We start from the raw sequence: 27,266 nt of genomic DNA, 5'->3' as shown, positions 1-27,266 counted from the left end.
GGCTTGAACTCTGGGCCTGGGTGCTGTCCCTCAGCTCTTCAGCTCAAGGCGAGCGCTCTACCACTTGAGCTACAGCGCCACTTCCGGTTTTCTGAGTGTTTTACTGAAGAGTCTCACAGACTTTACTGCCCAAGCTGGCTTTGAATTGTGATCCTCAGATCTCAGTCTCCCAAATAGCTAGGATTACAGGCGTGAGCCACCAGCGCCCACTGTCTTACTGAATTTTTAACAAGTAATTTAAAAATCACTACAAATTTTCTTTACTATATAGATTTTTCTGGGTTTCTATTGGGGGCAGTGCCAGTACTGGGGCTTGAACTTGGGTCTTGTGCTTTCACTTGGCATTTTTTCCCCCAATTTTTTTTATTGTGATTTAATGGCTCACTTGGCAATTTTTGTTCTTTGTTTTTTTGGGTTTTTTGCCAGTCCTGGGGGTTGAACTCTGGACTGAGGCACTGTCCCTGAGCTCCTTTATGCTCAAAGCTAGGACTCTACTACTTGAGCCACAGCACCACTTTCAGCCTTTTCTGGTGATTAATTGGAGATAAGAGTCTCACAGCCTTTCATGCCCATACTGGCACTGAACCACAATTCTCAGATCTCAGCTTCCTGAGTAACTGGATTTCAGGCATGAGCCACCAGCACCCTGCTCACTTGGCTTTTCCACTCATGGCTGGCATTCTACCATTTGAACCACAGGTCTATTTCTGGCTTTCTTTGCTGGTAAACTGGAGATTACAGTTCTATAGATTTGTTTCCCTGGGCTGGCTGTGAGCCAGGATCCTCAGTTCTCAGCCTTCTCAGTAATTAGGATTACAGATGTGAGCAACCATTACCGTATTTTTATTTTTATTTTATTTTTGGTCGGTTGTGGGGCCTGAAAGCTGGGCCTGGACGCTGTCCCTCAGCTCTTCAGCTGAAGGCTAGCGCTCTACCACTTGAGCATCAGCCCCACTTCCAGCTTTTTCTGCTTATGTGGTGCTGAGGACTCGAACCCAGGGCCTCATGCATGTAAGGCAAGCACTCCACCACTGAGCCATCTTCCCAGCCCCTACCGTATTTTTAAAAGCTTAAGTAGTAAGCACATAAACATAACTCTATATTCAATATGAAAGGTAACATACATTTGATATTGGTAAATAGATTAACATTTTGACAGGGTACTGGTAGCAAAACTAGGTAATTCAGACTCTCACTCTAAAAACAAAAAACAAAACCTGATTATTTGCTTCTTTATTTTCAATATGGTATTATTGTGCTTATGAAAACTTCTAATAGCAGGGCGCCGGTGGCTCATGCCTGTAATCCTAGCTACTCAGGAGGCTGAGATCTGAAGATCGTGGTTCAAAGCCAGGCCAGGCAGGAAAGTCTGTGAAACTCTTGTCTCCATAAACCACTAGAAAACCAGAAGTGGGGCTGTAGCTCAAGTGGTAGAGCGCTAGCCTTGAGCTGAAGAGCTGGGGAAAATTGCTGAGGCCAAGAGTTCAAGCCCCACGGCCGACAAAAAAAAAGAAAAAAAGAATACTTCTAACAGGATTTTACAAAGCCAAGAAATTATTTTGAGCTGGGTGCCAGTGGCTTACTCCTGATACTTTCAGAAAGCTGAAATCTGAGGATTACAGTTTAAAGCCAGCCTGGACAGGAAAGTCTGTAAGACTATTATCTACAATTAACCATCAAAAAGCAGGAAGTGGAGCTGTGGTGCAAGTGGTAGAGTGCTAGTCTAGCACAAAATAGCTCAGGCCCTGTTTTCAAGCCCCAGGATTGGAACAACAATATTCTGACGTGCTATCTTATTTCTTTTATATAGTAAGAGCATAAGCCTTGGCTTCTCCACAAAGCACTCAAGTTCCTGTTAGATGTCCTACCCCCTTGGCCAACCACAGCTCAGGCTTTTAACAGTTCTATCTCATACACAAAACAAATGCAGTCAAGTGCTCTGAAGTTCAAGCTATAAGTGACATCTAGAAAAACCAGCTGAGCCACTTCAACCTATTCATCACAAAAGCCAAATAAGTTCTATACCTACCCTTAAAACACTACTCCCTTTAGGTGTTAAAACAATCAGTAATCTTAGATTACAGACAAGTAGGAAAAAGTCAGGGGTATCTACATTACATTCCTTGCAGTATTTTAAAATAAGCCTCCTATATGAAGGGCATTTCAAAGACAAATTAACTGTAACAACTGTAGTTTCACCATGCAGGTATTGTATATACTGATGCATATTTGTCCTAGGATTGTCCCCGCTCTTAGGGTGCCGCGAATGGGGGAAGGCTTGCTTACCCTGAGTGTGCAGTAGTTCCTTGGACACACTGAAATCAGAGCCCTGTGACCCAGAATTCACACTCCCCTCTTGTTCGGGGGACATGGGCTCTTGTTTAATCTGAACAGATGAATCTGGGGCAGGGATGTTGCCCTGAGCCTGGAAAGCAGGAGAAGTGGCTAGTTGGAGAGAGGCTCTGGTGGATGATGGAGACACATGGGAAGGAGCTGCCTCCAGGAAAAGGGGGAAGAAGGGATTAGGCAACAGCGTGGTATCAGCAGTGGTCTGAGATCTGCTTCTTGCTTCTCTGGGGAGGCTACAGGGAACCTGGTCTGACTGCTCAGAAGGTTCGTACGTCTCTAGAATGAGGAAAAAAACACAGAAATACAAAATATGTTACCTGAAAAGTCACTTTATTTTTAGCCAATCTCCATTAGATCAGAGAAGAATTTTAAATTAATACAGTGCTCAGGCCCAGAGTTCAAGCCCCACAACTAACCAAAACAAAAAACAAAAAAAAAACTTCTCAGATGGGCACTAGTGGCTGTTTGCAATCCTAGCTACTTAGAAGGCTGAAATTGGGAGGATCATAGTTTAAGGCCAGCCAGACACAAAGTTCTTCACACAGCTTCTCAACCAATAGCTGGATACTGTGGCACTGTCATTGCAGCTATGTAAGAGAAAGTGATCAGGAGGATTACAGTTGGAGGATAGCCTGTAACTGCATCTCAATGGAAGAAGCTGGGCCTGGTGGTGCACGCCTGTCATCTCCGCTATGGCAGGAAGCCTAAAATAGGAAGATTGTGACCCAGGTGTGGCCTGGATAAAAATAAGACCAGAGCCCAGCGCCGGTGGCTCACACTTGTAATCCTAGCTACACAGGAGGCCCAGATCTGAAGATCATGGTTCAAAGCCAGCCCAGGCAGGAAAGTCCATAAGACTCTTATCTCTAATTAACCACAAGAAAACTGGAAGTGGCACTGTGGCTTAAGTGATAGAGTGATAACCTTGAGCTAAAGAGCTCAGAGAGAGCACCCAGGCCCAGAGTTCAAGCTCCACAACCAACAACAACAAAAAAAAGCTGGGTGCTGGTGGCTCACTCATGTAATCCTAGCTACTCAGGAAGCTAAGATCTGAGGATCACGGTTCAAAGCCAGCCCTGGCAGGAAAGTCTGTGAGACTCATCTCCAATAAACCACTAGAAAACCGGAAGTGGCGCTGTAGCTCAAGTGGTACAGCGCTCGCCTTGTGCTGAAGAGCGCAGGGATAGTGCCCAAGCCCAGAGTTCAAGCCCCATAACCAACAAAAAAAAAGTAAGACCCTATCTTAAACCAGTGGTGGAAAAAAAAGGGCCAGAGCTACAGCTTAGCAGCAGAGCAACTGCCCAGCTAGAGTACTGCTAAAATGAAAGGAGAGGAGTTTTCAAGCAGAGTGGCTTACATGGAGAGCACCTTCCTAGCCTAGCAAGCGCAAGGTTTTAAGATTAATCCTCAGTAACCCTAATAGAAAAAAAAAAGGGAGGAAGCGATAACTTGATACTTGTGATCCAGCTATTTTGATTCCTAAGACCAAAAGCATCTGTGAGATATACATAGTCCACAAGCCCTTCATAGATAAAAACCAAGAGTGGGGCTAGGAAGGTGGCTCAGTGGTAGAGCGCTTGCCTTGCAGGCCTGAGGCCCTGGGTTCGATTCCTCAGTACCCCATAAGCAAAAAGAAAAAAGCCGGGAGTGGTGCTGTGGCTCAAGTGATAGAGTGCTAGCCTTGAGCTGAAGAGCTGAGGGACAGCGCACAGGACCAGAGTTCAGGCCCCACGACCGGACCAAAAATAAATAAATAGATAGATAAAAACCAAACACGGGGTGGGGGTGGAAGGATAGGAAGGAATCGTAAGGGGAAACAAAGGAGGAGGTAACAGTGCTTGATAAGAAATGTACTCATTACCTTGCCCATGTAATTGTAACCCCTTTATATGGTATTTTCACAATTAAAAAAAAAAACCACGAGGATGCATGTGATCTTCTCCCGACCATTCTCTTTCCTCTGCCTAGAAAACAACAAGAATGTGCAAAAGGCCCCGTTCCCCGCACCTTGTAATCCCTGTAGAATCTGTATTCGGTGGGTCCTCAGCGCACTCATCTCCATAGTTATCTAGAAAGAAAACACCTTGTCAGGCATTCTGAAATCCACCTCCTGAGTGCCCTCCCTCAGAGCAGCCCAAACGCTGTTACCTGCTGCTTGAGCATGAGCAGCCTCTGAACTTCCACATACGCTGTCTGCAGGGCTGCTCGAGCCTGCAGAAGGTTGTTGTCCATGCACTGAAGTGATTTGCTTAGCTCTTCCTCTCTCAAGGAAATACTCAACAGCTGGTCGACCTGAGAACGTTCTGTGGAAATAATCATAGGGCCCCACTCAATAACAAGACTCCCTTTCATCACGCAGGATTTAAGGTGCATGAAACAAACACAACAGTGGCCAAAAGTATATTTCACAGATGGAGCATTCGAGCTCTAAAAATGATAGGTTTGGCCCTCCTCCTGGTTTCCCTGGTTAGAAGCTGACTCTTCCTCCATCTGCCAATCACGCACCTAGGACTCGTGCAATCACCTTCCCACAAGGAAAGAGTTGCAGAAGCAGTAATAACTTCTCTCCAGAATTCACAAGAGAAAAGCAGCCAAGACGCCGCAGAAGAAAAGTGAGGGAAATGACAGTAAAGGAGCAAAAGGGATGTTTCTACTGACTGGCCTGTTCCTTTCCATCTCACTGAAAAGACCCATGAGACTTCCTGGCTTTAAACTGTCTAAGAGATATGATCTTTGCTTATAGGGCTATATGGCATCATATAATTTCTTTTCTAACTATAACTAGAGATAGCAGGAAATCAAAATTTGCTATTAAGCAAAGTAAAAATGATGATGATGATAATAATAAATGAGCCAGGCGTAGTGGCGCACACCCATAATCCTTACAACTGGTAGGCTACTCTGGAGAATCTCAGGTTCAAGAGTCAGCCTGAGCTACGCAGTAAGTTCCAGAACAGCTTGGGCTAGCAAGACACTGTCTCAAAAGAAAAAAAAAAACAACAACTATTTTCCAGTATGAAAGAAGAACAATGTAACCTGTTGAAATTGTTTTAAGGGAGGTATAGGATACAGAGTAAAGTGACAGGTGGTGAGGTTGATCAGGATACACTGTATATACCTGTAGAAATGTCACAATGAAACCTGTTTATACAGCAAATATATAAAACAACACATGGAGTGATTGATGATCACAAGCTATGTTATGTCAAGCTGAAAAGAAATGTAAGTTCTAGAAGAACAACTTCCTGTGGCTGGAGTGTAGCTCAGTCCATGTTAAGATGCTGCATTCCACTCCCAAAGCTGGAAAAAAAAGAAAAAAAACACTCCTCTTTTTGTCAGGATATTCTGTACCATACCTTTCTTTCCTTTAATTTTCCTTCTTTTATTTTTTCTTTCAAGACTTGGGAGTTCAGGAGAAGATCCATCCTGAGGGGATTAAAAAAATTGAATAATATTAAATAGGTAAAGCCTATTTAGTCCAAGGGGGGTGAAAACAAAAGAATGAATTCTTAGTCATATACTGTCCTTCACTTACTACCATCTCTACCAAGGTGTCCTGCACACAGTCAAATATTAGTTGAGTGAAAGTATCTTTCGAAAAAACAGAGGGCTGGCGGAGATGCTCACGTGGCAAAACACCTACCTAGCGAGTCTGAGGTCCTGAGTTCAAATCCCCAATTCTGTTCCTGATCCTGCCCATCTTCCCAAAAAAGAGAGAATGAAACAGACTAAGGTCATGGCCTTCCTAGTTTCCTATGGGTGGTTAAATCCCATGGGGCGTAGGCACAGCACTGGCCCTCTACCACGGTGAAGTGCCACACAGACACAAGAATGGACAGAGCCAGTAACATCTAACAGATACTCTTGACTGCACCTCAGCAGACAATTCCACTTTACATTTCAGCAAGCAAACTTTTACAAGAAGCTAAAGCATCTGTAAGAAACTCAAAATATGCCGGGCGCCGGTGGCTCACGCCTGTAATCCTAGCTACTCAGGAGGCTGAGATCTAAGGATTCAAAGCCAACCCAGGCAGGAAAGGCCATGAGACTCTTATCTCCAATAAACCACTAGAAAACCAGAAATAGCACTGTAGCTCAAGCGGTAGAACATTCACCTTGAGCTGAAGAGCAAATGGACAGTGCCCAAGCCCGGAGTTCAAGCCCCACCACCAACCAAAGAAAGAAAGAAAGAAAGAAAGGAAGGAAGGAAGGCAAAATGTTTAGCTTTCTCAAAGAACAATTTGTAAGGCTAGAGGTGTGGCTCAAGTGGTAGAGCACCTGCCTAGTAAACACAAGACTCCAAATTCAAACCCCAATAATGCCAAAAGAGACAAAGAGAAGAAAAAAAGTCCAATTTCTACCTAAAGTACCTAACCGTATCTCTTACATAGTGTCTAGCTCAGAGGAATGAAACTAAAATTTGTTGGAATTTTCTGATTATTAATTTTAGAAAGAACCCAATTTCTCCCAGTGCCAGTTTTAGCTTCTAGCCACCCTCTTTTTAGAAAGGGTCCTGAGAGGGCTAAGTACTCTGAGTGACAGGAGTGGCACATGAACAGAAATGGTATCATTGAAAGATTCTTAAAAGGTTACGCAGAGAAACTAAGGAACAAAAGACACTTATGAAGGCTAAAAACATTTCCATTACTATGCTCATATTTATGTGCTAATAGAACCACGAGGCTTTAGAGTCAAGCCTCTCAGTCAAGAATCTAACAACCGTATGCACCCTGCACACGCAAAATGAGCATGCCATTCTGAAGCAGGACAGAGTGCTTCTCGGAAAACAGATTAAGTTACAGCTGAAGCCACACGGTAGCTATGGTCAGGTGACTCAAAGAACCACTGGGCTGGAGGCTCGTTTTAGCAATGACTTCATATTTTCCTGGTACTGTACATTCGCATTACATGACATCTAACTGAGTAGACCTACTAAAAGTAATACCGGTAGGATGAAAACATGCGAGCTCCTGAGTTTTCTCCTGCAGAATATGGGAAGAAACACAACCCCCAACTGAGCACCCAAGGCTCACGTCTGTAACCCCAGCTACGCAAGAGGCAGAAACGTGAGGATCGCAGTGCAAAGCCAGCCCGGGCAGGGAAGGCTGTGAGACTCTTATCTCCCATTAAGCATCAGAAAACCAGATGTGGTGCGGTGGCTCAAGTGCTAGAGCACTGGCCTTGAAGTGAAGAGCTAAGGGACAGTGCCCAGGCCTAGAGTTCAAGCCCCCTGACTGACCAATCCCCAAGAACAATCAGCAATCAGAGGTAAACCTTCCTTTATCAACCACTAAGTCACAAGAGATGGACTCTAAAAGGCACAGGAACTCATACTCACCCCAGTGGCTCTGCGTTTCTTCCGAACACTCTGGCTGTCGTTTTGTTCGGTGCCAGAGGTACAACTGCTGTCTGTGGCAGCATCTGCTAAGGTGGAGGTGGTGAGGGCTGAGGAAGCGTTCAATGATAGAGAGTTTCCTTCTCCATTACTCTCCTGGGCATTCTGGTACTCTGACAAGGGTGTGGACCTCTCCTGGCTGGCCAAGTCTTTGGCCAAATGCATCAACGGTATTGCAGGGTCAGCGGGTGGCTGTGTACTATGTCGTCTCTGCGTGCCAATGTTCTCAGCCCTTTCACCTGCTCTGAGGGAGGCGGCCAGAGGGACCACTTCCTGTTTAAGGCACATGGTCGCTTTCTGACTCTGCGCAGCAACAATGTGCTGGGGCTCATTTTCTTTGCCGGTACCTTCCTCGCTAAAGAAGCTATACACAGGAGCCCTGTCCATGACCACGCTGCTCTCGGAAAGGCTTCGCTTTCTTGTCAACCCAGGGGATGAGCAAATGGAAACACCTTCCCAGTGGAATCCTTCTAGATTGGACAGATCAGGCTCCTCATCTAAGTCCAAGGCCTCTTGCTCATTTTGAACCAGAGGTACCATTTCTATGCCAAACCTTAAAGAAAAACAAAAACACAAATCAGACACAGTTGTGAAGTGGGACACTGTTTTAAAGAGCCAGGCTGTTCAGCTGGGTCCACAAATGAATAAACAAGATGATCCCAAGCCGGGTGTCAGTGCTCATGTCTGTAACCCTAGCTACTCAGGAGGCTGAGATCTGAGGATTACAGTTCAAAGCCAGCCTGGGCAGGAAAGTCCATGAGATTCTTATCTCCAATTAACCACTCAGAAAACCAGAAGTGGCGCTGTGGCTCTAGTGGTAGAGTGCTTGCCTTGAGCTGCAGTGCAGGGACAGCACCCAGGCCCAGAGTTCAAGACCCATAACCAACAACAACAACAAAAAAAAAATTAAAAAAGACAGTCTCTGCCCTCCTGGAGATCACGGTCTGGTGAGTGGTTCAGACATATATATTGCAGTGTTACAAGTAGTAAATTAACATATACCTATGAAAATATGTGAAGAAATAAAAATTGAGGGTTTTATGTCAAATGGAGTTTAAAAACTATCAGTCATTTAAAAGCAAACCAAACAAGCAAAAGAACATGAAAAACCTTACAGGACACTCATTAAATGCTAAGCACTAGCCTAAGAACTTTGTATCTGCAATTCCATGTACTAATCCCAGGCCTGGGAAAGTGACAGGGTATAAGAGAAATATATTAATTCAACCAGGACAGAAACAACCCTAAGCCTGAATATATATACATATATATGTGTGTGCATATGTACATATTCACACATATATACGTGTATGTATACATATATATGCACATACATACAAATATATAAGCCTGGAGATTTCATATATATATGTATATATGAATACTGCAGAATTAGAGAATTTTCAAGTAGCAAACCTATGTTGAACATCCCTTCAACATAAGGTAACAGTCAAATGTTATACAAGCGCTTAGGAGAAAGCATTCTGTGATCCTAAGGAGAGTGCCCAAGTACAGAAAGCAAGGTACTCAACTACCTGCAGGTTTTCATTAAAAGGGTCATGAGAATAGTTACATGCAAAAGCCGTACCACTCATCCCAAAATTAGGATTTAGAAAATGATACACACTTAGAGACATACATTTTTATGCTGTCACTTTCTTTAAATTGAAAGTGATGGGATTCTGATGTATTTTCTGCTAGGAGAGACTTTATTCCACCCGTCATAAAATTCCAGTCATGCCAGGCAATACCAGTGGCTCACACCTGTAATCCCAGCTACTCAAGGGGCTGAAATCTGAAGACTGCCATTCAAAGCCAGCCCAAGCAGGAAAGCCCGTGAAACTCCTATTCCAATAAACTACCAAAAAGCCAGAAGTTTAGCTGTGGGGCTCAAGTGGTAGAGCACTAGTCTTGGGCAAAAGAAGCTCAGGGGCAGTATCCAGGCCGTGAAACCAAGTCCCAGGACCAACAAAAATCAAAACAAAAAAATTAAATCTAAAAACAAAAAACAAAAACAAATCATTCTGCGACATCTACAATGGCTATTTTTGGCATACATTTAATTAAACGTAACAGGAGGATTCTCTTGATGAAAGCCAAAGGGCAACTTTAAAAGAATGTGAGAGAGAGCAGCAGCTACTGGAAAAGGCACACACCTGGGTAAGCCTTTGCCTAGCTCTTGCTTTTTCTTGGTTACTTGCTGAATGACCTGTTCCCAGTTGACGTTTCTCCGAGATGCATTTAGAATTTGTCGTAGGGTTGGCTTGAGACCAGATTCTTTCTCTGTTTCGCTCTTTCGATGGCCGCTGATGTTGCGAATACGTCGGGCACTGTTGAGGTTCGGCTCGGGCAGGTGGGCTCCGCTTTTGCTCTTCAGACTAATGTGGCGGGTGAGGTCCCTCTGGAGGGAGGCTGGGAAGCCTAGCTTGCTTAGTTCAGGCAGGAGAGGGCCTGAGGGCTGACTAGTGTCGTTTTTTTGAAGCTCGGGATCCAGACTGGTACTCTCGAAGCTCTCTGTTTCAAAGAGTGCGTGAGACTTTGCGGGGTCGTCGCCCTGGGCGTGTTCTGGTGCGGTTTTCGAGTCTAGCGGGAGGCCAGCTTGTGGGCTGGCTGTGGGCGCCACATGCACGTCGGATTCTTTGTGCAGAAGTGTGGCACTGCATGGGGAAGTGGCAGGCTTCCTACCCGTTTCCAGGCTCTCCTCGTCTCCTTTCTCATCAGCAGTGTGGGTGCTGCATGACAAAGTTTCCGTCGCTGTAGAACCCACGGCGGTCCTGGTTTTTGGTTCCGGCTTTTCCATGTCTGATGCCGCCCCATCACTCTCATCTTCGAATGCAGGAACTGGAAACTCCATCTTCAAGGACCCCTTTTCAGAGCCTTCCACATTCCTACTGGCCTTCTCGTGGCTTCTGCTCCTTTTAGAAGAGCTGGGGAGTGTCTTGGGACATGGTGGCCTCTCCTGGACTTTCTCCAATGTGTCATTTAGATTCTCCTCAGGTTCCTTTGGAGTGCCGGATGTCGTTTTATTCCCTTTTAAGCCTCGAGGACCTGGGCTGCGCAACTTGGAGACATGTGAAGAGCCAGGATCATCTTCCACAGCGGGTTTGTTCAAGGGATTTGAATGTTCCTCAGGAAACCGAGAATGGGCTTCGGGGGGCTTGGGGGGATTCTTCGGATCTCGTTTTTGAGGCGCGGCTTTGGGGGCGGGGAGCGGGAGGAGAGGGGCCTTGGGCGGCGCTCTCTTCTCTGAGCTGCGTGGTGGCTCGGGCGGCTCTGTGCGGGGGCAGCCTCTCCCCTCACAAGATGGGGTGCCTTCAGAAACATCTTTGCAGTTCAGAAACCCAGAATGTATTTCTTTTTGTGTTTTCAGCATTGGGGAATTGTTTGCTTCTTCAGCTTGAGGCTCTTGTGCACCTGCGGTTATCAAGCTAAAGTTAAAAAGAGGCTTATCTATCTTTTCGGACTTGTTGCTAGTGATTTCTTTCAAGCCTGACAGTAAATCCAGATTCCTCTGTGAAGGGTAGGGAGTCCAGCGGCGGAACTTTTCCCTTGCTGTGTTACCGTTCTTGCCGTTCATTTTGGAAGCTGGCGGGGGGTCTGTTGGTTTAGGAGTTTGGCTTTCTGACGGCTCGAAATTGAATTCGAGCAAGCCTTCGGAAGGAAACGCACTGCTGGCAAATCCTTCAGAAGGACCCCTGAATGTGCTGGCCTTGTCCTTCTCCTGCCACTGCCATTTGTAGCGCTCTGCATTGTACTTGCTGGCCTTACTCAATTTCTTGTTCCACGGCGCAGTCTTGTCTTCCATTTGATAGTTCGTGTTTCTGCCTCGGCCTTGTTGGAATTTGTCTGCCGGGCCATTGTAATTCCAGCTATTTGTACTACGTACGTTGGATTTCCAGTTTCCGTTGTTGTTGTTCATATGCCAGCTGGGAAATCCACCTGTTCCCTCAGAATGCCAACTGGAATTCCTTCCTGTAGCGTTGTAATTCCAGTCTACCACCCCACTATTTGGATGCCAACCACCGCCAGAATTACTGTGGTTGTGAAACCAGCCCGAGGAGCCTCTTGCAATACCTTTGTGCCACCCAGAGCTTCCTCTTGGCCCAGCGGCATTCCTCAAAGGATGTGAAAAGCTATTTTTCCTAGTATTATTAAAGCCATCCTTTTCCCATTTCCAGTCCCGCTGTGGAGGGCCGCGATGATGCCTGGCTGATTGGCTGTAACTCTCTCTGTCTTGATAAGGGATTCGGTCTTCTCGTCTCCATTGGGGTTGCCGGTCATCTGAGTTTATTTCTTGGCTGCTTTTTGAAGATTCATCTTGTCTGGGGAAGGGAAAAAAAAAGTACTTCATTAAAGGAATTCTTTTATAGGCATAACCTGTAAAACACTCCCCTTTATCCTTTCCCCACCCCCCCATTACTTTCATGATATAGTCACCTATTTTGGTTTCTAACAGTGGCTGCTTTCCTATCTTTAGATGATCCAGTTAAACTTATGTAACTCTATTAATTAACTTAAAAGTAAATAATGTATTTACTTCTGAATGTGTATCTTTTTCTAAATCCTAAATTTGGTTTAGGACTTTTTTGGGGCATGTTCTGATATATTGTTTTTATTTTCCCATGATTACTTTTACATCATGTAGCATTTTCAAAGTACAATTATATTTTGTGGTTATGATTATTATTGACTCAATTACATGTTCATGCAGCTGATCTTCAAACCTGATTTTCGCAGTTACAAGTTCTTTCTGAAAAAAAAAATTCAATTCCTTAATCCTATTTTAAATGGTTATATTATATTTTGCATGGCCTCTTTCATGAATACACACTTTATTACATCCCTATTCAATGGCTGTTAGGAGAATAAGAAAGCTTCTGTGTATACTTTCTGTCCATGGCGGCTTACAACAAAGCCAAGGAAATCATAGACAGGAGTGAAATGCTTACACCAAATAAGAAGCACTCGGGTAAGTACAAAGAAGTTCCCATTCTACAAAGTGTCTGATAACATTGTCACCCATCATGAGCTAGAGAGCTTTACAAAGAAGCTACAGTTGTTTGAGCAGAACTGTTTGTAGAAAAGGTCACAGCAACAGATATCATAGCATTTTCCTTTATAAACTGTGCTATGCCTAGTCCAGTGCTTGGCACATGACAAGTGCTAAAAACACTGATACTAATACTGAAATTTACTATCATCCAGTAAGCGTCAGGCATTTAATGACTGATTCTTATCGGTCCTACTCTTAGATGGCTGACAAGATTGAAGAGTAGAGTGATCCTAGAGTTAAGACAGTTGGAAAGTGGCAGATATTTGAACCTTGGCACTGACGGCAGTGCTTACGTTCCCAAGTGCTAGGATTTATTAGAATGAAAACAATATTTCTGGAACTGAGTCTTTTTCTCTAAGTATGACTTAAATCTTAAAACCAGCACTGACATTATTTTTGGGCGTGTGTTTGCTTTTAGTATAAGAGATCGAACCCAGGATGCTGCACTTGCTGGGCAAGCGCTTTGCCACTGAGCAACATGCCAGCCCCCAACATTGATGTTGATTTGCTTGAAAAGCATTCAATGTCTAAAAGATCTTGAACACAATTGGAATTTCTCCCCCCCCCCCTGTTTTTTTTTTGTCAGTCATGGGGCTTGAACTCTGGGCCTGAGCTCTGTCCTTCAGCTCTTCAGCTGAAGGCTAGCACTCTACCACCTGAGCCACAGCATCACTTCCAGTTTTCTGGCAGTTTACTGGAGATAAGAGTTTCATTGTCTTTCCCTCCTGGGCTGGCTTTGATCTCAGCCTCCGGAGTGGCTGGGATTACAGGGATTACAGGAGTGAGCCACCGGCAACCAGCTTCCTTCCCTTTTTATAAGATGGAACTAAAAGTCAATATATGAAGGCCAGGCACAGTGGTTCATACCTGTAATCCAAGTACTCATGAGGGTAAGGCAAGGAAATTGGCAATTTGAGACCTGACTGGGCTTCCCAGTGAGTAAGTCTGTGACCAATTTGGGCCACAAAGCAAGACTCAAAAAAAGTTAATATATTTCAAAAAGTTCAAACACTCTTACATTATCAGTGACCCCTAGGTCTGCATATATGACCTGAAGTAGCACACATTATTATATTCACTAACAGCAGTTTTCATTGCTGACATTAACCCAGCTGCATTTGTCATTTTCATTTCTAAACAGCCAGTTTTTGACATTCAAAAGGACCAGGGAACAAGGGGTTCTCCAATGACCAATGACTGATTACTAGACTAACCAGAAATGGGCAAATCTGGGAGAAATTCCACATAAAGTGCCCAGATTTGAGGAACAATAGCATCCAGAAAACCTCATAAAATTAAAAATTTCATAAAAATCTCAAAAGGGGGAGGGGGGAGACAAAGAAGCAAAAACCCAAAAACAAAAAAGAACTTCATTAAGAAATATGAGCCTAGGAAGTGGTGCTGTAGCTCAAGTGGTAAAGCAGTGCTCGCTTTGAGCTGAAGAGCTGAGGGACAGCGCTCAGGCCCAGAGTTCAAGGCCCACGACCGACAAAAAACAATAATAACAATTTGGGTCTGGGATCTGAAGGCTAAGGTTCAAAGTCAGCCTGAGAAGAAAAGTGTGAAATCCTTTTCTCCAATTAGCTACCAGAAAGCCAAGTAAAACTGTGGATCAAGCAGTAGAGTACTCACTTGGGGGGGCGGGGGGGAGAGCTAAGGACCAGTACCCAGGCCCTGAATTCAAGCCTCGGTACACAGACACACACACACACACACACACACACACACCACACACACACACACACACACACACACACACACACACACACACACACACACACACACACACACACACGAGTATATTCTAGTACTTGGGAGGTTAGGAAAGGAGGATCTCAAGTTCAAGGCCAGCCTGAACTATACAAGTTTAAGACCAGCTTGTATTACATATCAAGGCCCATTCTTCCAAAAATAGGTAAGTAAACACAAAAGAAATCTTTTAATGACTGAGAATGTGGCTTAGTGGTAGAATGCTTGCCTAACATACATAAAGCCCTTGGCTCAAGTCCTTAGTACCACATAATCAGAAAAAGCTTGAAGTGGGCTAGGAAGGTGGCTCAGTGGTAGGGTGCGTGCCTTGCATACATGAGGCCCTGGGTTCGATTCCTCAGTACCACATAAGCAGAAAAGGTTGGAAGGGGGGCTGTGGCTCAAGTGGTAGGGCACTAGCCTTGAGCTAAAAGAGCTGAGGGACAGCGACCAGGCCCATAGTTCAGGCTCCATGACTGACCCAAAAAAAAAAAAAGGTGGAAGTGATGCTATGGCTGAAGTGGGAGAGTTCTAGCCTTGAGTTCAAGCCCCAGGACTGGCCAAAAAATAATAATAATTTTTTTAATTAGAAGATTTATATAAAAGTACTTCATGGAAGCATATAAAAAATTTAAAGAACTTAGTAAGTACAAGGACTGTCTAATGTTTAGTCATTTACAGACATGCTAATAATGGCACATTAAATGTACAGAAACAAAGCCAAAGACAATGTCCAAGAGGCTCAGCTTCTGAAAACACAGCTGTACTGCAAGTATTAATGTCATTTGAAGGACTAAGCACTCAATGATTTAAAAACCTCACTGCTATAGACATTTTAAGACCAAGTCTTTAAGACTTGATCAAAAAATCTCATATATATATATATATATAGTAAAGACTACATTTTTCCCTTCCTATATTCAAATCTCTAAAAAGGAAGTAGACAGGTAAGTATAACTAGCATTCAGAGATTTTTTTAATTGTGAAAATACCATACAGAAGGATTACAATTACATGGACAAGGTAATGAGTACATTTCTTATAAAGCATTGTTGCCTCCTCCTCTGTTTGCCTTTACCATCCCTTCCAATCTTCCCCACACCGCCGCCCCCACCCCACTCCCCCCTTCCACCCCCTACACCCTCCAGCCAAATTGTAAAGTTCATTTTTAGACATAACGTCTTGTACAGCTCATTATTGCAATGGGTCCACCTGTATCCCTATCTAAACAATTTGTTTTTTCCCTTCCCCTCCAACATCGAATACAGTGAAAACAGGGGTTATACCGTGGGGGAGGGACATATAAAGCAACAAAGAAATCATCTTATAAATATGTTAGAAACAACCGCAAGAAAGAAAAATCATTTGAGTCCTTAATCTTGGGGTTCATTTTGCCTAACATCAACTTATCTGACTGTTTCTGCTTGTCTCAGACATATACTAGTAATTGCAAATAAGGACAAAGAGAAATTTTTGTTTCAGAACTTGAAGTGTTCCTCATCATATTTTAAGACTTGAAAAATTAACCTTTCATAGATCATTCTTGTACTCATATCTTGAAAATTTTTCCCCACTACATTAAACTCTTTAGACCACAAAATCAGTGAACTAAAATCACAAGTGCCTAAACTTGAATACTTAATGTAGGTATAAAATTATGTAGTACAAGCCAGAAGTTGGTCTAACAATGTGCCAAATTTAAAATATAAACTAATTCAATAAATATCATAAAGGTTCTTAAGAGTAAATCAAGCTCTGTGCTGGTCACCAGGGATTCAAAGACAAAGAAAAATCAAATTTGGCAGAAGTGGAATGCTAATTCAAAAGAAACTTGTATTCCTGAGCAATGTCGTTTGGCAATAAGACAAAAAAAAAAAAAACCTAGTTTACCCAGTGACATTTTTAAAATGTGGATGCCAATAAAATAATTATGAACATGGTAGATAGGTAGCTAGCTTATCTAAGGACAGGACTGAGTTTAGGTTGCTTTTGGAACAGAAAGCATTTCACCACTGTGCCTTATTCTGCAGAGAGCAACCTCTAACTAAACCTTATTAATTAAGGTAAGTGTAAATGCTATAGACTGAAGAGGTTAAAAAAACAAAAGTAAAATGTATTTTCTATGTTCTGATACAGATAGGCTTATTTTGGAAATTCAAAATCATGACTTACCGGTTTTGTTCTTTCCTTTGTTTTATTAACTGAACGAGCTCCTTGTCGAAATATTCTTCTTCTTCTTCCTCTCCCTTTCCGTCATCTTCTCTTTCCTGGGCATCAACGTTATCTTTGTGCAACTGGCCAGAAATGTGCTTTGCATAGGCAGAAAGGCCCACTTCTGTGACCCCACACACTCGGCACTCATGACTACTGTCCCTAGGGAAAGAGGGAGATGAGGGACATTCAATTCTCCCCACTGGCATGGCACACTCACCAGAGCTGCTAGAGTTTCCTCTGAAAGACAATGCACGAGTTGGCACGGTGAAAAATCAGTGCTAATCAATTCCAATGCTCCTTGCATCACTTTTAGTAAGTTTGCTTGTTAAGTTAGTTTCTAAATGAATTGGTTCTTTTCCAGCAATCAAGAGGCAATACACTTCAGATTAATGTTCTTTAGGAGGAGAAATCTTCTTGAATTGCTGGACTTAGAGTCTTGCCAGAGGAAACATGGTGAAAGGGAGGCAGGGCAGGGGGCCCAGAGCAAACCTGAGTTGCTCTAGAGCACACCCATGGTGCCAGCTGCACTCAGAAGGCCTGGAGACAGCACTTCCATTTAATCTCCAGCCCTCCAGCTGTCTTCCAGTGAAAGTCAAGGGGTGGAGAAAAGAAGAGGCAGTGCAGCCAATCCTGTCTTGGTAACTAAATAGGAACAGCTGGAGCTCTGCCTGGAATGTGTAGATTCCAGGCCTGGACGTGGGGGCAAATGATAGAAGAGTCATCCCAGCAAACTTTTTTTGGTCTGGATGATACATACACTCTACATTCTGTAGCAGAAGGTCTTATTTTTAAGGGAATGGAAAGCATTTCAGTTGTAGGAAGTTAACAGCTGTGTCAGACAAATGTTTATTCTCAAGTTTCACAAAAATGCTACAGTTCAGAGAGAAGAAAACTGAGTTTTCAACCAACTGGGCAGACTGGAAAGTTGTCTTACCATTCCCTCCCTCACTTAAATTTTGCTGGACATGCTTAACAGTAAAAATCCCATGTTTGGCCAATCCTTTTCTTTTGGTTGGTCATGGGGCTTGAACTCTGGGCTTGGGCACTGTCCCTGCACTCTTCAGCTCAAGGCAAGCACTCTACCGCTTGAGCCACAGGGCCACTTCCTGTTTTCTAGTGGTTTATTGGAGATAAGAGTCTCAAGGAGTTTCCTGTCGGGCTGGCTTTGAAATGTAATCCTCAGATCTCAGCCTCCTAAGTAGCTAGGATTACAGGCATGAGCCACTGGGTGCCCAGTTTAGCCAGTCTTAAAGAGTTAAAGGTCTTGAACTTTCTGCAGACCTATATCAGATCAATAATACATCTGCTTTTCAGCTTCCTCAGATCCTCTGATTTCATCTGTGAGATCACTTTGGAGAACACGTAAAAACCTCAGATGCCAAACATTCAATAATCCAAATTAGCATAACCCAGTGTCACATGTCTTGTGTTTTATGCTAGAGATATTTTTGTACTTCCTATGCCAGTGTATATTGTACAATCAACATAAAAAGACTTGTTTTGGACCAGAAAGAAACGCGTGTACCTTTGTTTCATTTTTTTCTCATATCTTCCTAACTAGACTCAGGCCAAATTTATCTCCAATGGAAGAAATGCTCTGGGAGAACTTTACTTCAAGACAGTTTCTGTTACAGACCACTGAATGCTTTATTGAGCAACTGCTAAACACCAGGTACCAAGTTATATCACCTAAGGTGAAGAACTACAAACACACAAATAGCAGTCCCTTCAATAAAATTAATATTGTGGGGCGAGAGCTGTAGCACAATGGTAGAGCTCTTGATTAGTAGACATGAACCTTGCGTTTGATCCCCAGCACTGGAAAAATAACTTAAAAAAAAACACAATACTGTTTGTAAATCATAGAGAATAGAAAAATGGAGAAGTTTTGTAGGTTTTTTTTTTCACCTTTTGGGGGACTTTGTAACTAACATGCTATTTTTTTAAACAGGTCTTGGGGCTAGAACTCTGGACCTGAGCACTGTCTCTGAGCTTCTTTTGCTCAATCACCGCACTCTAACACCCAAGCCACAGCGCTACTTTCTACTTTTTTTAAGTAGTTTCTTGGAGTCTATCAGACTTTCCTGTTCGGGGTGAGTAACTAGGATTACAAGCGTGAGCCACTGGTGCCCAATTTAAAGTGCTAATATTTTAAATATTCCTTTTAATGAGTTCTCACCAGGTTCCTTGAAATGATCAGTAACTGGTCTTGAATATCAATATTTTAATTTCTTCTCATTTCACAGATACCTCTTTTTTGGGGGGAAGAGGACTGATTCTGCGGGTTGAACTCAGGGCTTTATTTATACTTGCTCACCTGGTGCTCTTACCATTTGAGCCATGCTATGAGGCTTTCTTTTTGCTAGATATTTTGGAGATGGAGTGTCAAGAACTTTGCTGCCTTTGCTAGCTTCAATCACTGTCGTGAGTAGGTACCAGCTACTCGGCTGGTGTGATCCACCAGCACCTGGCTTTTCACAGGTACTTTTTTTTTTTTTTTTGGTGCCAGTTCAAAGGGCTTGCGCTTGAACTGAGCCTGGGCATTGTCCCTAAGCTTTTTGCTCAAGGCTAGTACTCTTATCACTTGGCCACAGCTCCACTTCTGGTTTTTTGTTTTTGGTGGTTAACTGGAGATAAAGAGACTCTTGGACTTTCCGGCCCTGGCTGGCTTAGAATTGGTGATCCTCAGATCCCAGCATCCAGAGTAGCTAGGATTACAGGTGTGAGCCAATGGCACCCGCTTCACCAGGACTTTTAAATACACTACTTCCACTGGGAGTTTTTTTTTTTTGTTTTGTTTTGGGGGGGGGGGTCTGGTCCTGGGAACTGAACTTTGGGCCTGGGTGCTGTCCCTCAGCTCTTCAGCTCAAGGCTAGCGCTCTACCACTTGAGCCACAGTGCCACTTCCGGCTTTTTTCTTTTTGCTTATGTGGTGCTGGGGAATTGAACCCAGGGCCTCATGCATGCAAGGCAAGCACTCTACCACTGAACCACCTTCCCAGCCCCTCCACTGGGAGTTTTGAACTGTGCTTACTACATTTATACACCTAATGAATTACCTTCAAGTTTCTCCAGCATACCTGGGATGGACATACTCTTCTCTAAGGCAACTAAACTGATGGCAGCTTATTCTAAGTGGATGCTAACTTGTAACAGAAAACAAGCTGCTTCTCTTGGCAGCACAGAAAAAGTCTTGAAAAAAGGCTATGAACATGAATCCCTCTCCCTCTACAGTGGGTAGCATCAGAAAAATTAGGGGTCTATAGTAAACCTAGAATACCTAAGTTACATCACAGTAGAAATTCAGACCAACTTAATTTGCTTTGGTAAGCTTTCTGAAAACATGTAAAATGCCTTGGTCCACTTTTCCATCTAAGACCTTACAGACTGATAAACCAAACACTGAAGCAGCAACTTTAGCACAAATCCTGAGAGATCTTTAATCAAAATGCCAGATGTTATTGTTAATTCCTAAGATGCAGAGTATTTTTCTTAGGTTCAAGGCATCAGAATCTGTTTAAAGATACCAACAAAGCTGGATACTGGTGGCTCATGCCTGCAATCCTAGCTACAAAGGAGGCTGAGAACTAAGGATCATGGTCTGAAGCCAGACTGAGCAGAAAAGTCTCTGAGACTCTTATCTCCGATTAACCAGAAGTGCTGCTGTGGCTCAAGGGGTAGAGTGCTAGCCTTGAGTACTTGAGTACAAAGAGGCTCAAGGACAGCACCCAGGCCTTAAGTTCAACTAACCAAAAAACAAACAAACAAAAAAACCAACAAGCAACAAGCTCGGGGTGGAGGTCACCTGTAAAGTGTTTGGTTCGGTTCCCAGCACAAAGAGAGACACAGGCAGATAACTGGCAGGTCCCACCAACATTTTAAGCATTAAAGAACGTAATACAAAGTAGGCAGAATTCAATTCCATTAAAAGTAACTACCTAGGAGCTGGGCGATGGTGGCTCATGCCTGTAATCCTAGCTACTCAGAAGGCTGAGATGTGAGGATCATAGTTCAAACCCAGAGCAGGCAGGGAAGTCCCTTATAAACCACCAGAAAACCAAAGTGGTGCTGTGGTACAAGTGGTAGAGAGCTCACCTTGAGCTAAGGAGCTGAGGGACAGCACTCAGACCTAGAGTTCAAGACCCACAAATGACAAAAAAAAAAGTGGGCTGGGAAGGTAGCTCAGTGGTAGAGCACGTGCCTTGCATGCGTGAAGCCCTGGGTTTAATTCCTCAGTACCATATAAACAGGAAAAAGCCTGAAGTGGCACTGTGGCTCAAGTGGTAGAATGCTAGCCTTGAGCAAAAGAAGCTCAGAGACAGTGCCTAAGCACTTAGTGCAAGCCTCAGGACTGGCAAAAAAAAAAAAAAGTAACCATCTAAAGCCAGGCACTGGTGGCTCCTCACACCTGTAATCTCAGCTATTCAGGAAGCTGAGATCTGATGATTGAGGTTCAAAGCCAGCCCAGGAAGTCCATGAGACTTTTATTGGCAATTAACCAGCAAAAAGCCAGAAGTAGAAATGTGGCTTGAGTGGTAGAAAAGCATCCTTAAGCAAGAATAAGAGAGTTTCCAGACCCTGAGCTCAAGCCCAAGTACCGACATACCCACACACGAAAGTAATAATCCATAATCATAGATCCACACACTCTACAATCCCCAAAGAACCAGTACATGATAGGGACTTAATAGACACTAAACACTATTTTAAAAAAAATTTTTTTTGGTTCTGGTTATGGGGCTTGAACTCTGGGCCTGGGCACTGTCCCTCAGCTCTTCAGCTCAAGGCTAGCACTCTACCACCTGAGCCACAGCGCCACTTCCAACTTTTTCTATTTATGTGGTGCTGAGGAATCAAACCCAGGGCCTCATGCATGCAAGGCAAGCACTCTACTGAGCCACCTTCTCAGCCTGAGATTCTTATCTCTAAACATTACCAAAACAGAAGTGAAGCTGTGGCTCAAAGTAACAGCGGGTTAGCCTTGAGCAAAAAGGCTCAGCACAGAGCCCAGGCTCTGAGTTCAATAAATATCTTTGTGAGGGAAAATATAACCACAGTTCCAAAGGTATTTGATAAAAAAAAAAAATTAGTAATCCTGCCCAAAAGGATACAATTGTGTTAAGTGTAATATAAAAGTTAACACCAAAAATCCTTAACATTTTTTTGTGTCTAGTTCTGAAAACCTTGTAAGAAATTTTTGAAAGGAGGGTAAGTATATTTGTTTGGAGAAGAAACAGGGTAGGACAACCATATCTTCTGAAAACTCAGTGTGTCTAGAACAATCATACACCCCCTGCTACATACATAATGCCTGCTCATACTTTCTCATGTGGTGTTCAGAAAAGTTAATTGCAAATTAAATAATACTTTATTGGGAAATAGTAAGTTACTTTGGAATTCTTTTACTTAATAACTGGCTTAAAATACTTTATATACACAAATAACAATAGGAAAATAATTGTTTTGTAAAGGGAATAATCTTCCTCAGAGTATTTAAAAGAGCTTAAATTAGCTCCATCCTGTTACCACACAATTTCCTCTCTTGTGTGAAAGGCAGTCTTAAGATACTCTGCATAAGCTTTTCTTTATTAAGCTTGCTCTAACTACACCACAACAGCTGCTTGATAAATAAAGGTTTAAGCCTTTTAATAGCTTCTATCTGGAGAAACCACTTTTAGACCACATATCTGAACAAATACACTAGAAAAAAGCAGGGAACTGCTCCAGATGTCCAAAATTGTGAACAAAAGAGGCCCAATTACTTCTCATTCAAGTTTGCATTCAAAACTTGAACCACAGCGCCACTTCCGGCTTTTTTCTTTTTGCTTATGTGTTGCTGAGAAATCAAACCCAGGGCCTCAGGCATGCGAGGCAAGCACTCTACCACTGAGCCACCTTCCAAGCCCCTGCATTCAAAACTTTTAAAATATGGACCTTACAATTCTGAACCAGGTCACAACTAGCAGTGATAGAGGCTACTATTGCCAGGTAGTCTTAATATCAGAAAGCCAATATTTAAACAGTAAATGGAGAGCGAATCATCACAAATTGGAGATGATGGGAAAAAGGAGCGAGAATTGCTGAGTATTTTTCCCCACCCTACAACTAACGATGACTGTATTTAGATTAAATGCTCCAAGGCAGTGAGCTATGTTTGAGATCTGTTTCAAGTATCTGCTTATTTACCTCACTGTTATAATTATATTGTAGTACATATGGGGCAGGTGGCAGGTAAATAGCTCAGAATAAGGTGAAATCCAGAAGGAAATGTATCAGCATTGGGATTTATAAATATTAAAATAATCTAGCTGGGCCCCTGTGGCGCACGCCTGTAATCCTAGCTACTCAGGAGGCTGAGATCTGAGGATCACGGTTCAAAGCCAGCCCAGGCAGGAAACTCCGTGAGACTCTTCTCTACAATAAACCACTAAAAAACTGGAAGCGGTGCTGTGGCTCAAGCCGCAGAGCACTGGCCTTGAGCTGAGGAGCGCAGGGACAGCGCCCAAGCCCAGAGTTCAAGCCCCATGACTGACCAAAAAATAAATAATCCACACATATAATCAAAAGTTAATGACATTAAATCTGAGTGAAATCCTCTTAATGCTGGCATTAAACATAACCGCCACACTATTTACATGGGCAAAATTCCCCTAATATGCTAAAGAGGCCGAAAGTTGAATAACACACAACCTAAAACCTATGTCTTACTATGACTCAGGATGATAGCCCTAATGAAAACTTTCAACTGATTCTCAGGGGATGAAATATAAGTTCATAGCTCTCAGATTCCCAGTACTAATGTTCAGTCTCCACACTTCAATCCACAAAAGTCAACACATCAAGAACAATCCATGGGTGAGAAAAGGGAGAGGGGGACTCTGCATGCTACATTTCCCTTTAAAACCTGCCTACTTATTAGGCTGGCTTCCCTTAAACATCTCAAGCTTAGAGCAACAAAAGCGGATCCCCAAATACACTGAAGGTCTGTTGTTTGAATTTTGTTCACACTAAGGAGATTCAGTACCATCTAACAGGCTTTGGCTTTTCAGAGTATTCCCGCAATGGTATTTAATAGTCTTGCGACACTGCTAAAGGGAAAGTGGGAAATGTCTGAGTTGCAAGGTGGCTGTGTAGGAACGAGACACTGTACTAATCAGAGAACAGGAGAATCCCAGCTCACCCTTCCTTTTCCTCCACTCGCCAGAGGTGCTGTGGACTCTACATGCCTATGGACGCACAATACCAAGAGGTTTATCCCAACTGAATGCCAAAAGCGTGTGCTTGGCATTAACTCTAAATAATCATTCTACGGCGAAGGACGATGTTCACGATGAGAGGGCTTAGTATAAAATATGAGCCGACAGGCACCACCAGCACTCAGATCCCCCACAATCTCAAGTTTATGGAAGGAAGAGAGCCATTCCCATACCTGCCCTTCAGGTTCTCAAGTTCCCTGTGATGCAACATGCTCCGCATGTGTTCGTCCATCTCCTTCAAAATTAAAGAAAGCATATTAAACTAAGTGGGATTGCTTTGGGGAAAAATCTTTCACTGTTCCTATTCAAGCACTACCTGGGGATCAAGAGCCTTGTGTCCAAGTTTTGTGACCACATGTATTGAATAACAAGTTTTGTGATTACTCTTCTAAATATAATAGTGACATTAGTTCCTTATTTAAAAACTCTTTAGCCACTCAGGAGGCTGAGATCTGAGGATTACAGTCTGAAGCCAGTTGAGACAGTAAAGTCAGTGAAACTTACTACTATTTAGCCAGCAAAAAGCCAGAAGTAAAGCTGTGGCTCAAGTGGTAGAGCACCAGCCTTAGGCTTTGAAAAAGCTAAGTGACAGTACCCAGGTTGTTTCTGATTTTTTTCACTTTTTTTTTTTTGGTCGGTCGTGGGGCTTGAACTCTGGGCCTGGGTGCTGTCCCTCCGCTCTTCAGGTCAAAGCTAGCGCTCTACCACTTGAGCTACAGTGCCACTTCTGGTTTTGGGTGGTTTATTGGAGATTAAGAGTTTCAAGGACTTTCCTGCCCGGGCTGGCTTTGAGCTGCGATCCTCAGATCTCAGCCTCCTGAGGAGCTAGGATTACAGGCATGAGCCACTGGCTCCCGGCAATTTTTTTCACTTTTTAAGTGGCATTTCAAAATGGTTGGAACTACTGCTTTAGAAAGCAAGGGTTAAGAAGGAGCTTATAGGTTATATTCTACCTCATTATCAGCAGTTTAATCACTACTTCATCTTCACTGTCCAGTCCCTTTTTCCCAAATTGATTTATTTGTATCTATTGATAAAACCATTTACTAGATTCTGCATCCCAGGGAATAGAAACAAAAAATCTGTGGAAAAACTATCACTTAACTGGGCACTGGTAGCTATTCAGGAGGTTGAGATCTGAGAATTATGGTTCAAATCCAACGCTGCCAGGAAAATCTGAGATTCTTATCTCCACTAAACTACCAATGACACTAAATTACTAAACTACTATGAGATATAGCTTCCATGGAGCTATGTCTCAAGTGGCAGAGCAGTAGCCTTAAGCTTAAGCTGCTCAGAGAGGCTGGGAATGTGGCTTAGTGGTAGTTTGCCTAGCATGCATGAAGGCCCAGGGTTCGATTCCTCGTACCAAATAAAAAGGAAAAGCGGGAAGTGGCACTGTGGCTCAAGTGGTAGAGTGCAAGTCTTGAGCAAAAGAAGCTCAGGGACAGTGCCCAGGCCCTGAGCTCAAGCCCTAGGACTGGCAAAAAAAAAAAAGATGCTCAGAAACAGCATCTAAGCCCTGAGTTCAAGACCCAGGATTGCCACCCTCCCCCCAAAAAATGCTCACGACACATGCCTATAATACTAGTACCCAGGAGGCAGAAGATATATCTGAGTACAGCCTGGGCTATAAAGCAAGACCTTAGCTCAAAAGAAAAATCAAAGTAAAATACAAACAAAATAACCTCCCCCCGTCCCTCTCTCTCTCAAAAGAGCTGTAAATAGCACTGGTGGCTCAAACCTGTAATCCTAGCTACTCAGGAGGCTGAGATCTGAGGATCACAGTTCAAAGACATCCTGGGAAGCAAAGTGGAAAAAAAAGCTGTAAATGTCTTTCCCTTTGTCACTGATAGTTGATGGATATATATATGGTAATAAATGGCTACTGCAACTGTTAAGTGTTACTGTTTACTATTCCCTTGTAGTAAGTGTCTCAAATATTTATTTTCTCACTTAAACTTCAGGAATACCCAAGAAGGCAGAGAAGATCACTTCTCCATCCACAGAAACTTCTCAGATGAGTATGTGTCAAGTCTGGAGCTAGGTTTTAAAGGGATAAATGTGATCATAGAAAATCAAGTGGTGGGGCTGGGAAGGTAGCTCAGTGGTAGAGCACTTGCCTTGCATGCTCGAGGCCCTGGGTTCGATTCCTCAGCACCACATAAGAAAAAAGAAAAAAGCCGGAAGCGGCACTGTGGCTCAAGTGGCAGAGTGCTAGCCTTGAGCTGAAGAGCTGAGGGACAGCGCCCAGGCCCAGAGGTCAGGCCCCACGACCAGACCCAAAAAAAAAAAAGAAAATCAAGTGGTCAGCCGGGCACTGGTGGCTGGAGCCTGTAATCCTAGCTACTCAGGAGGCTAAGACTAAGGATTACAGTTCAAAGCCAGCCCAGGCAGGAAAGTACTGAGACTCATCTCCAATAAACCACTAGAAAACTAGAAGTGGCACTGTGGCTTAAGCAGTAGAGCACTCGCCTTGAGCTGAAGAACACAGGGACAGCGCCCAAGCCCAGAATTCAAGCCCCACAACCAAAAAAAAAAAAAAATCAAGTGGTCAAATTGGATAGGGCAGATGTGACACCAAGGCCAACGTTTCAAATGCCATGTTATGCTGTAAGCATCCACTGCATTGAGATTTTTCACTATGTGCTGTTCAACTGTCAGAAACAGCACCATCAACAACCCTCTATTACGTTATCCTCTTCAGGCAGACACAGGGCAGTGATGCAAAACTCTTCCTTTAGATGACTACCACTTCCTTACTATCTCTATAAGTGCTTCATCTGGACAGATGTTTACCTGTGACCTAACTGACCAACCATGGACTATGACACTGACACAGGTAAAGACAGGGTCATGGACATAAAATCCATGAATACACACATCATCTCATCTCAAGACCCTAAGCTCCTTGTTCTTCAATTTTTTTTTTATATAATTTAGATTCCTATCCATATGTCAACTCCTCTTTTTTTTTTTTTATCGGTTGTGGAGCTAGGCCCGGGTGCTGTCCCTCAGCTCTTCAGCTTAAGGAGAGTGCTCTATCACTTGAGCAACAGCACCACTTCCAGTTTTCTGGTGGTTAACTGGAGATAAGAGTCTCATGGAGGAGCTGGGAAAGTGGCTCAGTGGTAGAGCATTTGCCTTGCATGCATGAGGCCCTGGGTTCGATTCCTCAGCACCACATAAGCAAAAAGCCGGAAGTGGCGCTGTGGCTCAAGTGGTAGAGCGCTAGCCTTGAGCTGAAGAG

The 27,266-nt window shown here is 43.4% G+C and overlaps 1 protein-coding gene across 1 annotated transcript in view; it reads right to left on the bottom strand.

Moving 5' to 3' along the window:
• Positions 1-27,266, bottom strand: part of Znf106 (zinc finger protein 106) — a 61,712-nt gene that overhangs the window by 26,789 nt on the left and 7,657 nt on the right. Inside the window, exons 3-10 of the mRNA XM_013009987.1 lie at positions 24,190-24,251; positions 16,719-16,919; positions 9,901-12,066; positions 7,688-8,297; positions 5,706-5,775; positions 4,498-4,652; positions 4,357-4,417; positions 2,287-2,625 (exon numbers count right to left, since the gene is read on the bottom strand). Coding sequence (XP_012865441.1) covers positions 2,287-2,625; positions 4,357-4,417; positions 4,498-4,652; positions 5,706-5,775; positions 7,688-8,297; positions 9,901-12,066; positions 16,719-16,919; positions 24,190-24,251 — 3,664 coding nt within the window. The remainder of the gene's footprint in view (positions 1-2,286; positions 2,626-4,356; positions 4,418-4,497; positions 4,653-5,705; positions 5,776-7,687; positions 8,298-9,900; positions 12,067-16,718; positions 16,920-24,189; positions 24,252-27,266) is intronic.

This window comes from Dipodomys ordii, unplaced genomic scaffold (genome assembly GCF_000151885.1).
Source record: "Dipodomys ordii isolate 6190 unplaced genomic scaffold, Dord_2.0 Scaffold11, whole genome shotgun sequence".
Lineage (NCBI taxonomy): Eukaryota > Metazoa > Chordata > Mammalia > Rodentia > Heteromyidae > Dipodomys > Dipodomys ordii.
This window is presented reverse-complemented; position numbering and strand designations above follow the sequence as displayed.